At 43.5% G+C, this 18,461-nt stretch overlaps 1 protein-coding gene across 2 annotated transcripts; it reads left to right on the top strand.

Moving 5' to 3' along the window:
* The first annotated feature begins 179 nt into the window (after positions 1–179).
* SLC26A2 (solute carrier family 26 member 2) lies at positions 180–18,343 on the top strand. 2 transcript variants are annotated; one of them, XM_074915914.1, is made up of 3 exons: positions 180–284; positions 6,543–7,195; positions 9,434–18,343. In XM_074915914.1, exons 2-3 carry the CDS (start codon positions 6,554–6,556, stop codon positions 10,937–10,939), a joined length of 2,148 nt encoding a protein of 715 aa, XP_074772015.1. In that variant the 5' UTR covers positions 180–284; positions 6,543–6,553; the 3' UTR covers positions 10,940–18,343. The 2 variants fall into 2 exon arrangements, with proteins under 2 accessions (XP_074772015.1, XP_074772014.1); XM_074915913.1 differs by lacking the exon at positions 180–284 and adding an exon at positions 1,206–1,360.
* The last annotated feature ends 118 nt before the right edge of the window (positions 18,344–18,461 follow it).

Here is an 18,461-nt window from a genome sequence, read left to right as displayed (position 1 = left end):
GGCCCGGCCTTGCCCGCCGCGCTGGGCCGGCCCCGGCCCCGGCCCCCTCCGCGGCCTCTGGGGCGGCCCGGCCCTCCCGGGCGGCCACGGGCGGGCTCGGCGCCGCGGGGGGGGCGGCCCTGCCCTGCCCTCCGCTGCCCGCCGCTCCCGGCCCCCTCGCGGGGAGGCGGGCGGGGGCGAGGCGCGGGGCCGGGCCGGGCCGGCGCTGCTGAGCCGCCGGGAGCCGCTGCGGCCGGTCGGTCCCGCCCGCCCGAGGCTTGTCCGGAGCCGCCGGCGGCCCCGCGGTGAGTGGGCGCCTCAGCGGCGCGGTGAGGCGAAGGGGGCCGGCGGGGGGGCGCGGGGGAGCGGGCGGGCCTCGGGGCGGGGGTCAGGTTGGCAGCGGGGTCTTGCTGTGGGCCCGGCTCGGCTGCCCGAGGGGGCTCCTGCTCACAGCCCCGCTGTGTGGAGCTGCTCGCAAGACGGCGCCTCAGAATAAGAAGAGGAGAGTGGAAAATGGAAGCCGGGGGGCAGGGGGGGAGTGCTGGCTGCCGGGTGTCTGCCCGGCGGGGCGCCGGGCGCGAAGGAAGTGGTGCTGAGATCGAAAGGATGGCAGCGAGCGCTGTGTGAGCAGCGCTGCAACTGCCCTGTCGCTCTCCGGGAAACTTCAGCGTTGAGTGGCTTCCAAAGTGATACACAGGCTCTCGGCAAAGCCCCGCAATTTCAGAAAGTGCGTGGGTTTCTTCTTGCTGTATGCTTTTCCTGCAGATTTTAATTTTTAAGTACTCCCTTATCCAGTGCCAACCCTGTGCGTGGCTTTCTGTTCGGAGCCGCCAGGTCTCTTGCACAACCCTGCACACACAGCCCGCCGCCAGTGCTCCCCTCCGGGCAGCGGGGCCCGGCGGGTGGGCCGGAGGGCAGGCAGGAGGGCAGCGTGGCACGGGCAGGCAGCCGCCGCCCATGGCAGTGCCTTTGGGGCAGCACTTCCACTGCCCGAACACAGCTCTCGGGTGTGCTGCCTTCGCTAGCTAACGGTACAGGTGGGAGGAGGGTCCTAACATAGAAATGACTTGCGGAAAATACTACTTGGCAACCTCTCTGTGACAAATACGGTTCAGATGGAAAGTGCTGGAGTACTGCGTGAGGCCGCGGCCGGCTATCTTCAGAATCTGCTATCTGCTTCAGACAGGGCAGGGCAGGCGTCACACCCGATGTCCAGCTGCATTCTCGGAGGGGAGCCCACTTCCCTGGAAGGGCTGGCTGCGAGCGGGGCTGCCGACTTCCATGGGACCTTCCCCAGCAAGGCTGGGCTGGGCCGCGCTGCTGCTGCTGCCCGGGAGAACTGGTGTTGGAAGTAGGAGATCGAGTATTTCACGCAAGCAAGGTTTTATTTTCCGGCTTTGCAGGTTTCCGCGCTTGAGTTAATGGCTGGTGATTATTGTATGGACAATAGTCAATAGGTAGCTCTGTTCCCAAGTGTGTTGCTTAAACGTGGTAAATGTGGTGTGCCATTTTAGGGTTTCTAGTAAGGCTTCAATGTTAATATGATTTTAGGTCTCTTGAAGAAATAAATGTTTGTAGGTTGAATGTTTTGTTGGAGCATGTTAAAGACTGTCAAAAATACGAATTTTCTTCCAAGGTACATGCAGTGCTAGTCTAGTGCCTATCTTGGTGTTATGGCAATATTGAACTTTCATGTTGCTCCACAACAGTTAGAAGATTATTTGGAAAAGGTTGTTGTCCAACAAGAGTGAGGACAAAGATTTAGTTACCAAAACGTGATATGCTTTTCCTTTATACTCTTAGGGTGAGATTTTCCAAGGACTCTGAGGTAGTATCCCAACTCTGGTTCAGTTCATTTGGATTTCTGATTCACCTGCTTCTTCTTTATATCTCTTCAAAAATTGTTCGTGTCTCTTTAGATTATGTGTTTATGCATTAGTTTTTAAGTGCATGCAACTTCTTGTGTCTGGCAAGTGGATGCATGGGGGTGGGTAGCAATCACATACAGTGACAACTCATGCACATGAAGTGTAGAAAAATAATCTGGAAAACCGAGATCAGTGTTATAGAAAGAACACTTTTTACTCTTAAATGCTCACATCTTAAGTTTAAGCTTGTAGTCCATTTTTTCAGCAGGTGAGGGAGCTTTGCAATCCATTATTCTCTTGCTGTCAAGGTGACTGTGATCTGCAACAGAGAAATGAAGTCTGAGCCAGCAAGGCCCTGTGCTGCAGGTAGTATTTGCCCAAAGACAGACACTGGGCAGATGCCAGCTCACCTCTGCCATGTCATAGGATCAGAAAAAAGCCCAGATGGGATCCGGAAATAGTCTGCAAAAGTCGCCAGATCTCAAGAATGTAGTACCTCTCTGTATCTTTGTTTTATAGCAGTCACTTGGAAATTTCATTAGTTCTGTGTTGTAGTCTTTTTCTTTGTATCTTAAGTAAAGCTTTGTTGCAGTTGGACACCCTGAAGATCTTACTCAGGCCAAAAGGAGCTGATAAAAAAGTGAATTCTAGGCATACAAATTAGTTGTATGTAAATAGCAGCTTTCAAAATAAAAAGCACAGGAGCTCCTTTTCCAAGTTAAATATACAGAATATCCTTCAGTATTCTGAACCAAAGGGTGTTTTCTATTTATTTTTTTTTAAAGACAAAATCATTTTTACTAGGCAAGCTTGGGGTAAATGGTTACAAAAATAATACAGAGCAATGTTTTCAGGCAGAAAGGGTGAAACGGGTATTGGAAATTGTGTCATTTCCTAGTGTCCTGACATGGCGAGAGGCAGTGGCTGTATGATGAAAGGCTCTTTTCATGCCACGTAGAGAAAGCTGTCATGCAGGTCAGTACAAAGATCCAGTATATGCTCAGAGTTTAGTAGCCAAACAGATTTTTACTTAGAACATTTCTTTACTGTCTAGACATGACCAAAAAATAATCTACTATGCAGATGTTCTATGGCACTGTGCAGAACTGAACTGAACTGGGTTTCGTGTTGGAGTTCCCTGGCATGTTAAAAACTCCCAGGTTTGAGTGAGCTGTCTACAAGTCCTGGATGAGGGAAAGGGGAATCAGAAGGATCTTCATTACTAAAATCTCAGAAAACAAACTAATTCAAGTAATTTGCTATGCATAAAAAGTAGTCTGAGGTGAAGTTCTCCCTCAGCTTTTACAGTATTGATTTGCTGAGCTTTGGGTGGAAAGCTTTTTGATTTGTAACTCTGCTTGTGAAATGAATAAACATGCTTGAGCAAATACAACTACAGAATGTGTTTATGCAGAGTACTGCAGACACATGCTTTTCTATGCTATATTCACTTCTTTCTCACTGTGTAATATTTGCTTTTTTTTTGTAGGCGTTATGAATAACCCCTGAGTGGACTTTGAAATATTGTATAGGTGGGTGAGATTAGATATCTGGGAGGTAGGGATGGGTTCTTCTCCAAGCATGATCACTATGTGATCTTGGGTATGTCACTTCTTGCAGTGCACGTTTCCTCATTGTAAAGATCCTGATTCTTCATATGGCTCTTCTGAGTCTGTAGTTATTCTAAAACACATTAAAGATACTGATCTGGAAGGCATTAGCCAAGGGAAGTTCATTGTCATAAGGTGTGTATAGGTATGTCATACAGTAATTCTGCATGGCCAGGAAGATGTAAGATAGAAGTTTGGAAAAATCAAGAAGGCAGGTAGGCAAAACTGAAGCTTTCTTCTCTTACCTTCTATTGTACTAGGTGATTGGCTTGTCTAACAGGAAGGAATATAGAGACAAATAAATATATTTGAAAATTTAGTCCTAAAAATATGTACATATTAGAGTTCTGGGTGGACTCATCTTTGGATCCAGAACTCTCAGTTTTCCAAGTTATAAGGGCCAGAACCAAAAGAAGGACATAAATACCAGAAATAGGACTTGAGTTCAAACTGTGAAATTTTTCACTTAGATCTCACTTAACCCAGCAGTGCATTAAAGCTTGATTTTTCCTTTTTTTTTTTTTTTTTTTTTTAGTGTGACTTTCTGTAAGCAGCTTCTCTGCCTGTGCTCAGAGCAGCAGTCACAAAGAGGCACATTCTCCCCAGTTGTGCTTAGAGCTATCTTGATCTTTCTGGTTTGCATCCCACCCGGCAGACCCCATGAGCGGTTCAGAGGAATTGGGCATAGATTTGAAGGTATGGGGGTATGGAACAGGGCAGGAGCTGGAGAAAAGCATTGATGTGTGGCTGGAAATACCTGGTAGTTGTGGAGTGAGAGGTAGGTATTAATAAAGTATCTTGCACACAGCACTTGTTGTGCTGTTCAGTCTGCCCCAGCATGTACCAGAGCATGAGTTGTATAGGTCATCATACCGTTAGAGGAAGGCATACAGCCCCTCTCTTACACAGAAAATCCATCCTCTGCTCATGTCATCGTGGTGTTCACAGTTTTGGAGCCAGGGAGGTGTCTGTTCAAAACACGGCTCCTTTTCAGCAGCAGTCCAGTGAAAGGCTAGCAAAGAGTGAGCTGTGTTTGGTTATTTGAAAAGGTGCAGGAATGTACCCACCAGAGACGCTCACTGTCTCTATGTCTGTAGTGAATGAAAACACCTTTTGGGAGTCCCAACATGGAGCAGAAGATAAAATGCAAACCTCTGCCTCTGGTATTCTCTGTTGGGTCTCTGTCGGCATCTGTCCTGTGTGCCAACTTTGACAGCCCTCCACATGCTCTAGGGAGATAGTCCTCCACATGCTCTTGGTAGCTCTAGGGAGAAGTATGCTGTGGTGTAAGGTAGAAGAGTTGAATTATTCGGGTTGAATTGCTTTCTAATTAGAAGGTGGCTCTAGAAATCTCTGAATATTTTCATCTTGAAAGAGAAGCCAGTCTGAATGTTTAGTACTGTAGCTGCTTCTACTCTAGTGTGGGTTCCTTTGATACGGTTAGGATCATTTGCTTAAGCTGTTTTAAGACAGTAGTACTTGGGTTAGTATTGTCTTTCCAGCCAGAAGAACCGAAGGTTGTTCATCTCTGTGAGCTAGCAGGCTGCTGAAGGCATGGATCTCTGTAAACTATTACATAGGGCTGATGCACGGTATTTTGGATACCTCCGTATGAGAGCATCAGGTCTGGAATGGAAGAATGGAAATCGTACGCTCCAGCCAACCAGACCAAGGTCTGAGAGAAGGTGTTTCCTCTCTGCATAGCTGTAGGATCAGTGCCTTGTAATGGGCTGACTGCAGGAGAAATTGGTGGTTTGAGCACCACACTTAAACTCACCTCTCTCAATTCTCCCCTTACACATTTTTGAGAGACTCGTGCTGAAGTGATTAGTAGCAGTGAGTGTTTTATAGCTACTTGTGAAATTTTGATTAAGTGAACAAATTTTGAGACAGACTCTTCAGTGGCATCCTCAGCACTGCTAGCTCCAATACTGATTTGATAATTAATTCAGTCATAAACATCGCATAGAATATTAGTTTGGTTGATGTTTGCACTGCACAGAGAGGGTGTGATTAGCATATAAGGGGTATGTTGTTATTACGACTCTAGGATTGGAAGGCAGCGTTTGAAAGGGAAGCCTGGGAGTTAGACTTTTCAGGGTTCTGCAACTGCCTCTGGCCTTGACTCCACTGTAGCACCAGGTGAATGGATTTCTGGCTGAAATGTATCAGCTTCAACATACTAGTAGTAGCAGGTATCGTGGCTGAAAGAGAGTTTTCTGGAAGATTCTGGATGTTTTCTGGAAGCCAGGAGTGCTGTATGAATACTGGCAATCACTGTTGGTATCATCAAGTTTCGTTAGGGCTTGTCTTGTCAAGACTTTGTTCTTTCACATTCACGCAATATGTTTCCAGTATTGTGTCCTTTGATATAATCACCTTGGTTTACTCTATGTAGGCAGCTTGTACTGGAGCACATGCTCCAGCAGAGGTGTTCCGCCTACCTTCCACTGTGCCCATTAATATGTTTTCCGCTTGTGTGTATTGTGTTGGTCAGATGTAATTTACTTTAAAATCAGCTTCTAAAAAGTGTGAAAAGCATTCTTTGCAGTGTGTCATTGGCTGAAATAAAGCCACTGTGTAAAGATTGCATCTTCCTAGGTAACAAATCTTTACAATATTTGGCAGGTGTAATCACTTCATTTAAAAAAATCTAAATGAGATATAGACCAATGCTAGAAATATACTCATTGTAGTTAATTTTCAGCAACTGAATTGAAGTGACTGTTGGACTACAATAAAACCCGTGTCTTATCTTTGCACGATGGAACAGGCTGCAGATAGCGATTTTATCAAGGAAGCCTCCCAGAGAGACAGTGCTGCTGCATTCTTTTCCATTTCACAACGTTGCCAGCACAAGGTTTATTCTACCCAGTATCAGCTTCCCTCCTAGGGAAGGTGATTCCTTGCTTAATAGGGATATAATGGGGAGGCTCCTTCCAAATTTCCTTGGAAATTGGTTTCTCTGGGCTGAACTAAGACTTTTAGCCCTTGCTTTTCATAAATACTGCATTTACTCTATTAAAAAGTCTTATGTAGCACAGTCATTTATGGTTTAATGCAAATGGTCCTTCGTGTTTTTAAGGAGTCCTTGAGATGGCAGCAATGGCAGAATTCAACAACATCCGTTCAGTGACTGAAATGCCAGAAGGAGACGATGTTAAACGCAGTTTCCATCACAGAATGTTCTTGGAACCCCAAGAAAAGAAGAGGAGCATGAAGGCTCTGGTGGTTAAGCAAGCAAAGAAAACTTGCAGCTGCACTCCAGCCAGAATTAAAGACTATGTTTTCAGTTTCTTTCCTGTCTTGCAGTGGCTTCCTAAATACAAACTAAGGGAGTACCTACTGGGAGACATTATGTCGGGTGTGATTGTGGGGGTCTTGCTAGTCCCACAGTCAATTGCCTATTCTCTCTTGGCTGGACAAGAGCCTATTTATGGCCTTTATACATCCTTTTTCGCTAGCATTATTTATTTCATATTTGGAACCTCCCGCCACATCTCAGTTGGCATCTTTGGTGTGATTTGCCTGATGGTGGGACAAGTGGTGGATCGTGAAATACAGAGAGCTGGCTATGACTTAGAGCCAGCTGCGCTCAGTGTCCTCACAGATACAGCAACGTCTGTAAACACCACCATTTTGGCTGTGAATCAGACATCGCAGAAGCTGCTCTGTGATAAAAGCTGCTATGCAATTACAGTGGCAGCCACCATGACCTTCATAGCTGGAGTTTATCAGGTAAGAGGAGGTGGACAAACAGGTATTCTGTGGAAATAGTTTCAATTCTTTGTTAGGTGATTGTCCACATGAACAGCCTGCTGGGCTTGCACGTGTCCTCGATCTGCATCCCAGGGGAGTGGACACAGGAAGGACTGGAAATCTCCAGTTACTGCGGTGCAAAAACCTCCTTTGTTTCCTCTCCTTTTTTTTAAATAGCATTTCGTGCTTGCATTGCTACTCTGTTGGGAAGTAAGGACCCGCCCATGACCACCTGCTGCTCTTACACAGTCTGCTCACCACCTTCCTCACTGTGGCCTGAAGTTTTTTGTTGTTTGGGGATTTTTTCTTGATTTATAACTTAGGCTTCCATTTCATTGGGCCAGAATATGGTGTGTCAGCTTTTAATTTCAGACTTCAGTCATTTGCCTTTTCTTTTATCAAAAAATAATCTGGACAGTAAAAGTATCTCCAGTTTCTTTTTGTTTGTTACTTTGCTGTTTCCCCATTCCAAGCTGAAACAGTGACACTGCATGAAAGTGATACTACTGAGATGATAAAATATATTGGAAATAAAACTTTTAATTATTACTGTATTAAAATATATTACTCAACAGTATTTTACCATTCTGCCTCTACTTACTAGAATTCACTGCTTGCTAAAATTAAAGCAGATATCTTTGTTTTTAGAGTGTCATGCATTAACCAGAATGGATTTAGTTTTAATGGTACTACAGAGCTGTGGTATTTCACTTTGTAAGTTCACATTCATACCTGTGATACTCTAAAATACTGGTTTTAGACACAACCTGGGACTTTTTCTTGTACTACAAGTTAGTGTTGAGTAATTTCAGAAGTATTCTGGGGCTCTCGAAGTACACTGGATTTTGTGTTTCATCACAGTAGGGTGGATGCAGTTTTGGAGTTGTGAATTGTGCTTAATATTATTTGCAAGTCCCGTCTCTCAATCACGGTACAAGTACACTTAAGTTTCTTTATGTGAAGAAGTCAGATTTATCTTAATTCCATCTGAATGTTAAGCATATTCTACTTACTGTCTCTCTGCCTGCTAACCAACAGGTTTTCATACCCTCAAATATATTTTATTGGAAGTTTCAACCAAAATCATATATTCTTTGTATCAGAAACTTTACAGTCAAATAGCGGAAAATAAGCCTGCTCATACCAGTTGCTTACAGCATAACTAGGTAAGAAAATTATCGCTGTTTTACAGTTAGAAAAACCTTGAATTAACTTAATTACCAAGGCTCTGAGGAAGCCTTTTTTAGAGCTTGGCTCTGAGCCAATGTCTAGTCAGTCCAGGTCCCAAACCTGCATTATTTTCAGTAATGCTTTGCAGTTCTTAGGAAGTTTCCAGCCATGATCCTAGCTGTCTTTATTTTGCCTTAACTACCTAATAGGATATATCAGATTGACACTACTTAGAGTTTAATACCTGTAAGTTCTCGTCTACAGTCTTCGGATAACAGTGTAGACATCCCCGTTGGCCAGCGCAGGGTATTAAAAGGTTTCTAGCAAACTGCTGTGAGAAGGTCCATGCTCCACTGGGTGTGAAGGTTGGTGGGGAGGAAGGGACATTTACCAGGTGTGAAGATGCATGTGTAGAGTAGGTATCCATAAAACCAGTCATTCCCATGAGAGAGCACCAAGGATTTGTCCATTCAACTAGCATTAATAAAAAGGAATGACAAGGCACTTAAAAAATTTATCTCTGTATAATCTGCATCACAAGAGATTGTAGCTCTCATACTTGCTGAGACAAATGCACCAAACTTTATGCAGTGCAAAGGACAGTTGTTAGACCATAAGCTGTATTTTTCTTGCAGGTTGTGAACTCCAGTGTAAGGCAGACAAAGGCAACCAAAAAAAGTTTTGGATCCCTGCAGAGTTCACAAAGATTATAAGAACTTGGGAGAGATATGGCAAAAGCAGCCAGTATTTCAAATGTTTTTTTCCCAGGCTTGCTTTTTTCCTGCTAGGGTAACTAGAAGTTACAACTGAACGAATGAGCAAACAATAAAACACAGGTTCAGAATACAAAGATTCCCCAAAAAGCCTGCTCTGTGTTAGAAATGCATTTCATTTAAGTGTGGTGCACCAGGAGCAGCTGAATGCTATTGCTTGTCTTCCAGGGCTGTACACAGTGGGGTTTTTTATCCCACCTCTCTCCAGAGCTCCACAGTGATGACATCTGCAAGATTGTGTCCTAATCTGTTGTGTGTGGTTGACTCCTTCCAGGTGGCCATGGGTTTCTTTCAAGTGGGGTTTGTCTCAGTGTACCTCTCCGATTCCTTGCTGAGTGGATTTGTCACAGGTGCCTCCTTCACCATCCTAACCTCACAAGCCAAGTATCTCCTGGGCCTAGACATTCCACGGAGCAGTGGCATCGGCTCCCTCATAGCCACGTGGATAAACATCTTCAGAAACATACACAAGACCAACATCTGTGATCTCGTCACCAGCTTCTTGTGCTTTCTTGTACTTATCCCAACCAAAGAGCTTAATGAACATTTCAAATCCAGGCTCAAGGCTCCAATACCAGTTGAGCTCGTTGTGATTGTGGCAGCTACACTGGCATCTCATTTTGGGAAGCTGAGAGAGACTTACGGCTCAAGCATTGCTGGACACATCCCCACTGGGTTTCTGCCACCCCACCCTCCAGACTGGAGCCTAATTCCTAATGTAGCGTTGGATGCTATCCCCATAGCTATTATTGGCTTTGCCATCACTGTTTCCCTCTCAGAGATGTTTGCCAAGAAACATGGTTACACTGTGAGGGCCAACCAGGAAATGTATGCCATTGGCTTCTGCAACATCATTCCCTCTTTCTTCCATTGCTTCACAACAAGTGCAGCTCTTGCCAAGACTCTTGTCAAGGAGTCCACAGGCTGTAGGACACAAATGTCTGGCATGGTGACTAGTTTGGTAATCCTATTAGTCCTCCTTGTGATTGCACCTTTATTTTATTCCCTTCAGAAATGTGTCCTTGCTGTCATAACCATTGTAAACCTCAGAGGAGCCCTGCGGAAGTTCAAGGACCTGCCAAAAATGTGGCATTTGAGCAGAGTGGACACAGTGATCTGGCTAGTTACTATGGCAGCCTCAGCACTCATCAGTACTGAGATTGGTCTTTTGGTTGGTGTTTGCTTCTCTATGCTCTGCGTCATTTTCCGAACTCAGAGACCGGAGGCACCACTGCTTGGCTGGGTGGCAGAGTCTGAGACGTATGAATCCTTGTCTGCTTACAAGAACTTGCAAACCAAGCCAGGAATCATGGTGTTCCGTTTTGAAGCACCCCTCTACTACATCAACAAAGAGTGCTTTAAATCCACCCTGTATAAGCAAACGGGGGTCAACCCAGTCTGGGTGAAGGCAGCAAAGAAAAAGGCAGCAAAAAGAATGCTTAGAGAGAAAGAGGTGGATTCTGGTGGCAACCAGACCAGCATCTCTATGGATTTTGTCTCTGAACCTCTGGGGTTTCACACAATAGTCATTGACTGTTGTGCTGTACAGTTTCTGGATACGGCAGGAATACGCACGCTCAAAGAGGTCTGCAAGGACTACGGGGAGATAGATGTCCAGGTGCTACTGGCCCAGTGCAATCCTTCAGTGAGGAGTTCTCTGATCCGAGGAGAATTCTTTAAAGAGGGGGAGGACCACCTTCTCTTCCACAGTGTGCACCAGGCTGTGGACTTTGCATTGGGTGCACAGGGACACAGCAGGACCAGCGCTTCTAAGAACTAGTTGTGGAAAGGCAGCAAGTTGGAACAGAGCCTGGGAAAAAATGGCCGTGGGTCTGTATGTCTATGCACTCAGATAAGAAGAGGCAAGGTTGTTGTTAACGCATTGGTTATTGTGCAGTCTGTTTCGATGCTTTAAATTTGCCAGCTGGGTATAGTGATTCAATAGGTGTTACTGAATGGAGGCAGTTCTTAACTTGACTATGGCCAATCTGTGAATCTGAGAGGTTTCATATCGTTGTTCATCTCATTTCTCTTCACTATTGAAACTTTCCATGTCTCAATTCCCCTCTGAGTTTTGATCTCAGCACTGAAGTCTTTATTGCAGCCCTGTCTTTATGGATGGGACAGGATTTTGAAGTAGTCCAGGCATCCTGTCCAGTCGAATAATAAGAGGCAACTCATTTCTTGTCTCTTGTTCTGGCATTGCTTCTCCATATCCCTGCACCCTTATATTTTCTAAGGAATGACTGACAGGAACTGTTTGCCCTTGTCTTTACTGTAGAGTGATTGGTTGTTGATTCTGTAGCCTTCCTGAGTTTGAGACAGATAAATCTAAACATGCATCAAAAGGTCTTAATGAATAGCTTCTAACCACCTGTCACCTCCAGAGGCCTTGTCATTGTCTCCCGAGAGCTTGGTGCAGCCAGGCAGTGGGGCATGGTTATCTCATTTCTACATGGGCCTTTACGTGCCAGGAAGGTTTGCCTCTCTAGCTTGAATTTTTTAGAATTACTTTTATTCAGAGGTGACTGTTTATAAGTCTGATTCCTGTTTATGGTCACTCATTTGTTTTCCAAATATTTAGGAGCTCTTTAGAATTGTGGACATCAGATAGGGAAAATCTCTAATTCTTGAGTTTCAACAGAAAACAGTCCCTTATACCCAGTTATATATGCCAGGCAGACAGAATCATAGACACCAAAATGAAAAGGGCCAAATGGATTATCCAACATCTGTCCAAATTTGTCCATGTCACACAGACTTCATGTGCGAATGCAGGTTTTATTGATCATAGACCCTTTATTCAGGCTCTGTCATGGACTTTATGTAATGAGGTGGACAGAACAAGAAATACTTTCCTACTGGCTAAGGAGCCAGAAAAATTCTTTGCTGAATGTTATTTTACCATGTTAGTGTAAATAAAACTTTGTACTTTGATTTTAAATTATGCAGAATAGTGAAGAGTGCCTGTTCTTCATGCGAAAATACAAGCACTGGGTAGGAAGAGATTCCCTTTTCTTACACCAGTAGAATACAATTATGAAGGAGAATTGAGAGATTAACAGTTTTTACTGAGTACCAGCTATACATAGCACACATTACATCCTTGGAAGGTGTTGAGTTCTCCCAGGGGAGTTTACAGTGTGAATTGAAGGTTCTTAATAGCTTTTAAAAGGGAAAAGGTATACAGACAATATTCTCATCCTTAATTGTTCAAAAATAATGTCAGGAGTCGAATAAAATGCAGTATGAATCATGAAACATCTTCTAAATAGAAATATATTTTGAGTTTAGGATTGTTTTCTTTTTCTGCGCTAGAACCAGTAACTATTCTTTCTATGAAAGCTGAAATGTCACATATCACTTCACTCTAGGAGCTGGGACCTCAAGAGAAGTACTATCTAGCAGAAAGATGAGTCCCAGGACCTGGCAACCTATTTATGTTAACTGAACTTACTACATTTTTTTAGGACATCATAGCAGCATATACAAATACTGCTGAATGTGCGGGGTGGCTGTAGCACATATTGAAGAGGAGCACGTTACTGAGATCTGTGCATTATGTGTTCTAGAACTGGTATTGTTAAGGTGACAAGTCTCCCAAGTATCAGACAGAAAATGCTAAAGCTTCTGCAGTATTAAAAAAAAATACTGTTCTTTCTCAGCCTTAAGGTGTGTTTATACAAGGAGATGAATTCCAAATAGGTACTGCTGAGGTTTTTTGTTTTTGCAGTAACCTCTGTGTGAACTTTTTTATTCTGGGCTAAGAATCCCTTACACAGTTTGGATAATTATAATTACTGAATTGGTATTACCACAGTGGATTAGCCTAAGGTGTATAAAAGCAGTGAGTGGGATTAACGCCTACGCAGGGAGTGAGTGCAGGATGGAAATTATGTTTTAATTCCTCACCATACCTGTTTTGTGTTGAGTTCCTATTCAGAGCCCCTGGGTTGGTGTTGAGAGAGCTGGCACACCCGCGGCAGCTCCCGCAGCTGGGTGCCAGCTTGGGAAGGCTTGTCACTGGAGGGGTTTGTTTCTGCCCACCAACGGGCTGGCTGGTGCCAGGGAGCAGTGCAGACCTACGCACATGCATTCAGCTGATGGCAGTGCCATGGCCTGCGGGAGTCCCTTTTCAGCACACTTTGGTCACATTACCAGAAAGCATCTCCAGAACTTTGAACAAAAACACTGATACCATTCTTAAACACCGATTTTAACTAATGTTTTTCAAGAGAGCAAAACAGCGCTAGAAGCAGTGCCTTCTTCTCAAAGCCCTGGTGAAAAATTACAGTACAGCAAACAATAAGCAGTGTACGTTGTTATTGCAAATGTTCCTACCTCCCCGCAGCTACTTGTTCTCGGCCCTTTGCCCCCAGGCCTGGGCAGCTGAGAGGGAGAGGAGGAGTGAGCCACTGGCCAGGAGACCTCCTCTAAGAGAGAGAAGCCATGGGTGACATAGAAATAGAAATTGCTCTGTGTGACTCTTTCCTCTTTCCATTCACAGTTCCTCTTTCCTGTACTATTTCCATGCTGCCCAGGTGGAGATTTTTTGACCTGTAACCATGCATAGGTTTGTGTAGCTAAATTTGAACCGAGAAGGGGAAAACAGTAATTATTTTTTAAAAGATGTTTTTTCAAATCCATCTCTACCTGTGCCAGGAAGAGAGGAATGGCAATGTTACTTCCAAGAAGTGCACGCTTTCCACAGCTAGGAGGATGCATATTTGTTGCTCCTCGATATTTGTTTACATAAAAGCACAATAAAACTGCCATAAATTGATTTTCAAGTAATTAATTTAGATTACAGCTAAAAGATACACTGAAGTGAATTATGTTTAGCTACTAGAGCACATTGTATTTGGCCTCAGTGCTGTTTGTGCAGCCATGACTGACAACATAGCCTCCAAATTCCATTTCAAGCTAAACACAGGAAATCGTATTGAAATGCACAACAAAAGCAGCCAGCCAACCAAAAGAGAAACTTTTAATGTTCTTAGTTAAGATAACATCCAGAGGTCATAGTACTAATAAGTCTATATTAATGCACACAGCCCTGATTAAAAGAGAACAGAAATATGTGCCATTTTCCAGTACACTATAGTAGAGTCCTTAGGATTTAACTGAAGATTAGAGTTTATCAAGGCTGGAATTTCTTAAAACAGTAGATTTTCAGTCATTTTCCTTTTAGGCCTAGAATAATTTTTTAACAAAGATGTGAATTTGGTTTAACGCAACTGGAAAGAAGCATGTTTTACTTGAATGTGTTTTATGGACTCTTTAGAAGTAATCCACTTTCACCTTTAGGAATTGGGGACCATTGCTTGAAAACGGTTGCCCTAAATGTTTTATAAAGGAATTTCTTATATATGAACATATATATGAATGTACTTATATATATATATATGTATGTACGTACATATATATATACCTTTTTCTGCTGTATGATGGATGCAGCAGCTATGTGTATGCAGTTATGCTTTTGTGATACTCCTGGAAAAGGCTTTTCTGCCTTCTGCTGTTTTAAATGAAGAGTGGAAAATGTGTATCAGATTTTATAAGGGGAAATCTGCCATACTGACTGTCTTCTACATCTTTTCTTATCCCTGCCTCACATCTTAATTTGTAATCTGTAGGAAGAGGGAATCTCAGAACGATTTGTTTTGGGTTTATGCATCTGTCTGGAATGGGAATGTTCATCCCAGGTGCAACCTTTATAGTCCCAGGCCAGACTGGAAGATGGTATAAATCAGTTGATCTCCATTCCCAAACGTGCTAATCAGCAATTATCAGTCTAAATGAAGAATTAAGAGATCGTTAGCACATTCATTAATGACAACAACACGGCATTATGGAAATTAACACTCACAGTTTCAGCTATACTAAATACTCCTGGAAATGTCTTTACTAGTCTCCTGCTAAATGTCAGGCTCTATTTTTAATGTTTCTTGTTGCTATAGATAGTAGTGTCAGTTCCTCCTGAGTGGCAGTTGCACTAATAAATGTTTCATTTGTGTGAATGTTTTGACACAGAACCAATTTTCAGTCCACTCTATAAAACAGGGAAAGGTACTGCAGTGGGGCACGTGGTGCTTATTTTTGGATTTATTTGCCAACCTTAGTCTTGGTGATTTAGTGATCCCGTTTTCCTTGTAAGCCATTGCATCTCCATCTGCTCCTCTTGAATTCCCTTCAAAACCCACCTCCACCTTCTTGGTACTTCTTTCTGTGTTTTGCTGTAAGGCATTGCATATGATGACTGTAAATAGAAGAATCATTACCTTTGTGTATGTTGCTATTATGTGTGACCTGCTACTCAGTTTTCACGCCAGCTCTTTGATAAGGCTAAAGCTCCTGAACAGAGAGTATAAAACAACCCCAAACCCCCACCAGTCCTCTGGGTGATGGGAGAAAGGTGGCTGTGGGCAGCTGGTGGGGGAGCACCTCTGTGCACGTCCCCCAGGAGCTCGCTGGAGCCACAGCCTGGCTGTGCGACCCTTTGTGTAGCTGCAGGAGTGACAACGGTGCTGCTCAGGAACGACAGATCAACCTGGAGGTGTCTTTATTATGGGGCTGCTGCAACCCTGTATTACACAGCCATGTGCCTTCCTCCATAATGAGTTCCTGCTCAGTGCTGCTGCATGAGACACTGTCCTGAACTACATATATAAGGGATTTCTGGTTTCATGCTTATTTACTTTTATCTAATTTCAATCTAAGTTTGCACATGGCTCTCAGCCAGGACAGCAGAACTTCCATGACTGCTGTGCTCCTTCCCCATCGGCCTGCAGCAATGAATGGAAACGTGCTCTCTTTTAGGAAAAAAACACAGCCATTCCTTCCTCTCCACTCACTTCTGCTGGCTTGTGGCAAGAGACATTAAAATCCCCTGTTGATGGATCTGAAGTGCAGAGGTGAGGTACTGCAGGCAGGAAACATCCTGGCTGCCACACCAGGGTTTTAAGCTGGTTGATACCCAGCTGCCTCCCACAGTGCTGAGGTCAGACGTGAACTCTGCCTGTGCCAGGTCCTAGATATAGGTCTTCCTTGGTGGGGTTGGGTCCAGTCTTTCTGTGGCCAGACCTCTCTTGAGAAGACCAGCATCCCTGCACATTTCCTTGGGTCCAGTTCCCTGGACCTTTCACCCAAGGGCTTTGTAACTCGCTGTTTCCCACCATGCTTAGCTACCTGCTACCATCTCCAGTGCTGCTGGTACGAAGAGCTTTTAAGCAGGTTAAAGTCACGTCACTCCGCTCCAGAAATGTGCAGGAACACCCATGCAGGCAGGCACACAGGCGGGCACAGGGCTCACCCAGGCTCAGCACTGACCTCAACCTCCCTGTGTTCCCAGCACAGTGAGGAGCACAGCTGGGCTGTAGGAGGCTGCTGGTCTAGAAGACACAGAAACTGGAACAAGAGGAAACCCTTTGAGTTGAGGGTGAAACTCTTGGGGCAAATAGCTTGTATCAGGGCATTATCTTCTGTTATGGTGGGGTTTTTTTGTTTGTTTGTTTGTTTTTTTCACATGCTTTGGAAAGGTGTTTAAATGATTGAGGTGATTTACATTTTTAACATTTTTTTTTACTGACATTAGCTGCATTAGCGGTGACACAGACAGCAATTACTTTCTGCTCATGCCATACAAGGTGCTTTGTAGCATATTTTGCTTTGCCGAGTCTCAGTGTAGGATACTGTTGTGAGACTTCAACATTGATGTAACTGTCCACACTAGAAGGGCTTTGCGCTTCCACTGTGCTGGCATAGATAAAAGGAGCAGTGTCTTAAGTGCAGACTTGGCACTGTGAATGACCTTGTTAAGTCCCAAGAATTACTTGCACTTGGTTATCATGTTTGTAAGCCTTTGTAGAATCAGCTGCTCATGTGAAAAACTACCTGATCTTTACTATTTCAGTCAAATTCTACCTGAAGTGGAAATAATTCAGGCTTGCTTTTTCTTTTGAGATCATTACAATGCTAAAAGTGAGGCCTCTGGTTAGGTAAAATGGCAAATATAATATATATATATATATATATATTTAGTTCATAGTATAATTAGTACCTTTATTTTATTTTCTAGAGATTATATAAGCTAAGGCATATTGCTATTCTCTAATGTGGAAATACACAAAATATTTCCACACTGTATGGAGAATCAAATCTCCATTGAGTAAACTTACTGCGAAAAATATCTGAATTCCAGCTCTCTCCAGCTCGGAAAGCACTTATCTTTTAGTCCAGCTCCCAGATGATCTCAGGACTCCACAAGAAGATAGGAAGCGAAACATTTTGCTGCACCTGGGTCCAAGTTTTTTATGGCCACTTTTTGAGTTAAGGAAGTAAATTTTATGTGTATTTGAAATGCAGCTGAAACATGGTTAAGGACAGATAAAGCCTCATTTTCTCTGGAAAGCACATGATGCTTTGAGTTCATCAGTCTCTTGAGTCCCTGACCATCTTCTCTGGTACCTTGGTATGTTCTGGGGTGTGATTTTTAAATTATTTTAAATTCAGAGTATTCTTAGATATATGTGATGTAATGTTTTGCAGAATAAAGAATATGGCAAATTTTGCCTGGAGTAGCTTTTTCAAGTTGGAGAATCATGAAAAAGGACCTCAGGAATGGAATAGATCACATTGGTCGACTGATCTAACCAGTTTACAAAACAGTTTATTTGAATAAAATGTGGAAAAGTTGTATAGTATGTGTAAGACGTAGTCTTACTTTTTACTGTGACTTAGTTGTTCAGTAAAAATAAGGTATAACATTTCCTCCAGTTCAGTGGTGGAATCCAGGGTGCTGCTGGGAGAGCTGTCTGGCTCTGTAGCATCAGTCCGTGCTGGATGGGCGTTTACTGACACGGACCTTGCCTTGTGTCCAGCATGGGGAGAGGTTTGTTGCCATGAGCTCCCCATTGAGTGCTGTGCTCACTGACTAAATGTTTGTGATGAAAGTTGTGTTTTGTCAGTCATCTTCTTGTGTCCTACCATCAGCTATGGGATATAGCCTCTGCATGTTGTTGACTCTCCTTTAAACTGTCTCCATCTGTTAGATCTGTGTCAATTGTAATTTTTAAATGCTAATGTGCCTTATTGTCATTATAGAAGATTTGTTAGCACAAGAATTTTCTATCAAATATGGTAAAATCTTTGGGTTTCTTTATCACCATTAAAAGATGATACTTAAGTTTTTTCTGTTGTTGGACATATTCTTGATACCTTAGAAGGTGCTGCAGCTATAAATTTTAAGAGGAGCCACACATATTTGAGCAGTCAGTCCCCAGTCCCTGTTTCTCCGGCCAGTT

Source organism: Athene noctua, chromosome 12 (genome assembly GCF_965140245.1).
Source record: "Athene noctua chromosome 12, bAthNoc1.hap1.1, whole genome shotgun sequence".
In the NCBI taxonomy this organism is placed as follows: domain Eukaryota; kingdom Metazoa; phylum Chordata; class Aves; order Strigiformes; family Strigidae; genus Athene; species Athene noctua.
The sequence above is the reverse complement of the archived record's forward strand: the minus strand, read 5'-3'. Positions and strand labels throughout refer to the sequence as shown.

Coding starts and splice junctions, on each gene's coding strand:
- SLC26A2 (XM_074915913.1), top strand. CDS start 1,261: ATGGGACCTTCCCCAGCAAGGCTGGGCTGGGCCGCGCTGCTGCTGCTG. Junction 1,361..6,542: donor GAGTATTTCACGCAAGCAAG/GTTTTATTTTCC, acceptor CGTGTTTTTAAG/GAGTCCTTGAGATGGCAGCA. Junction 7,196..9,433: donor TCATAGCTGGAGTTTATCAG/GTAAGAGGAGGT, acceptor GACTCCTTCCAG/GTGGCCATGGGTTTCTTTCA.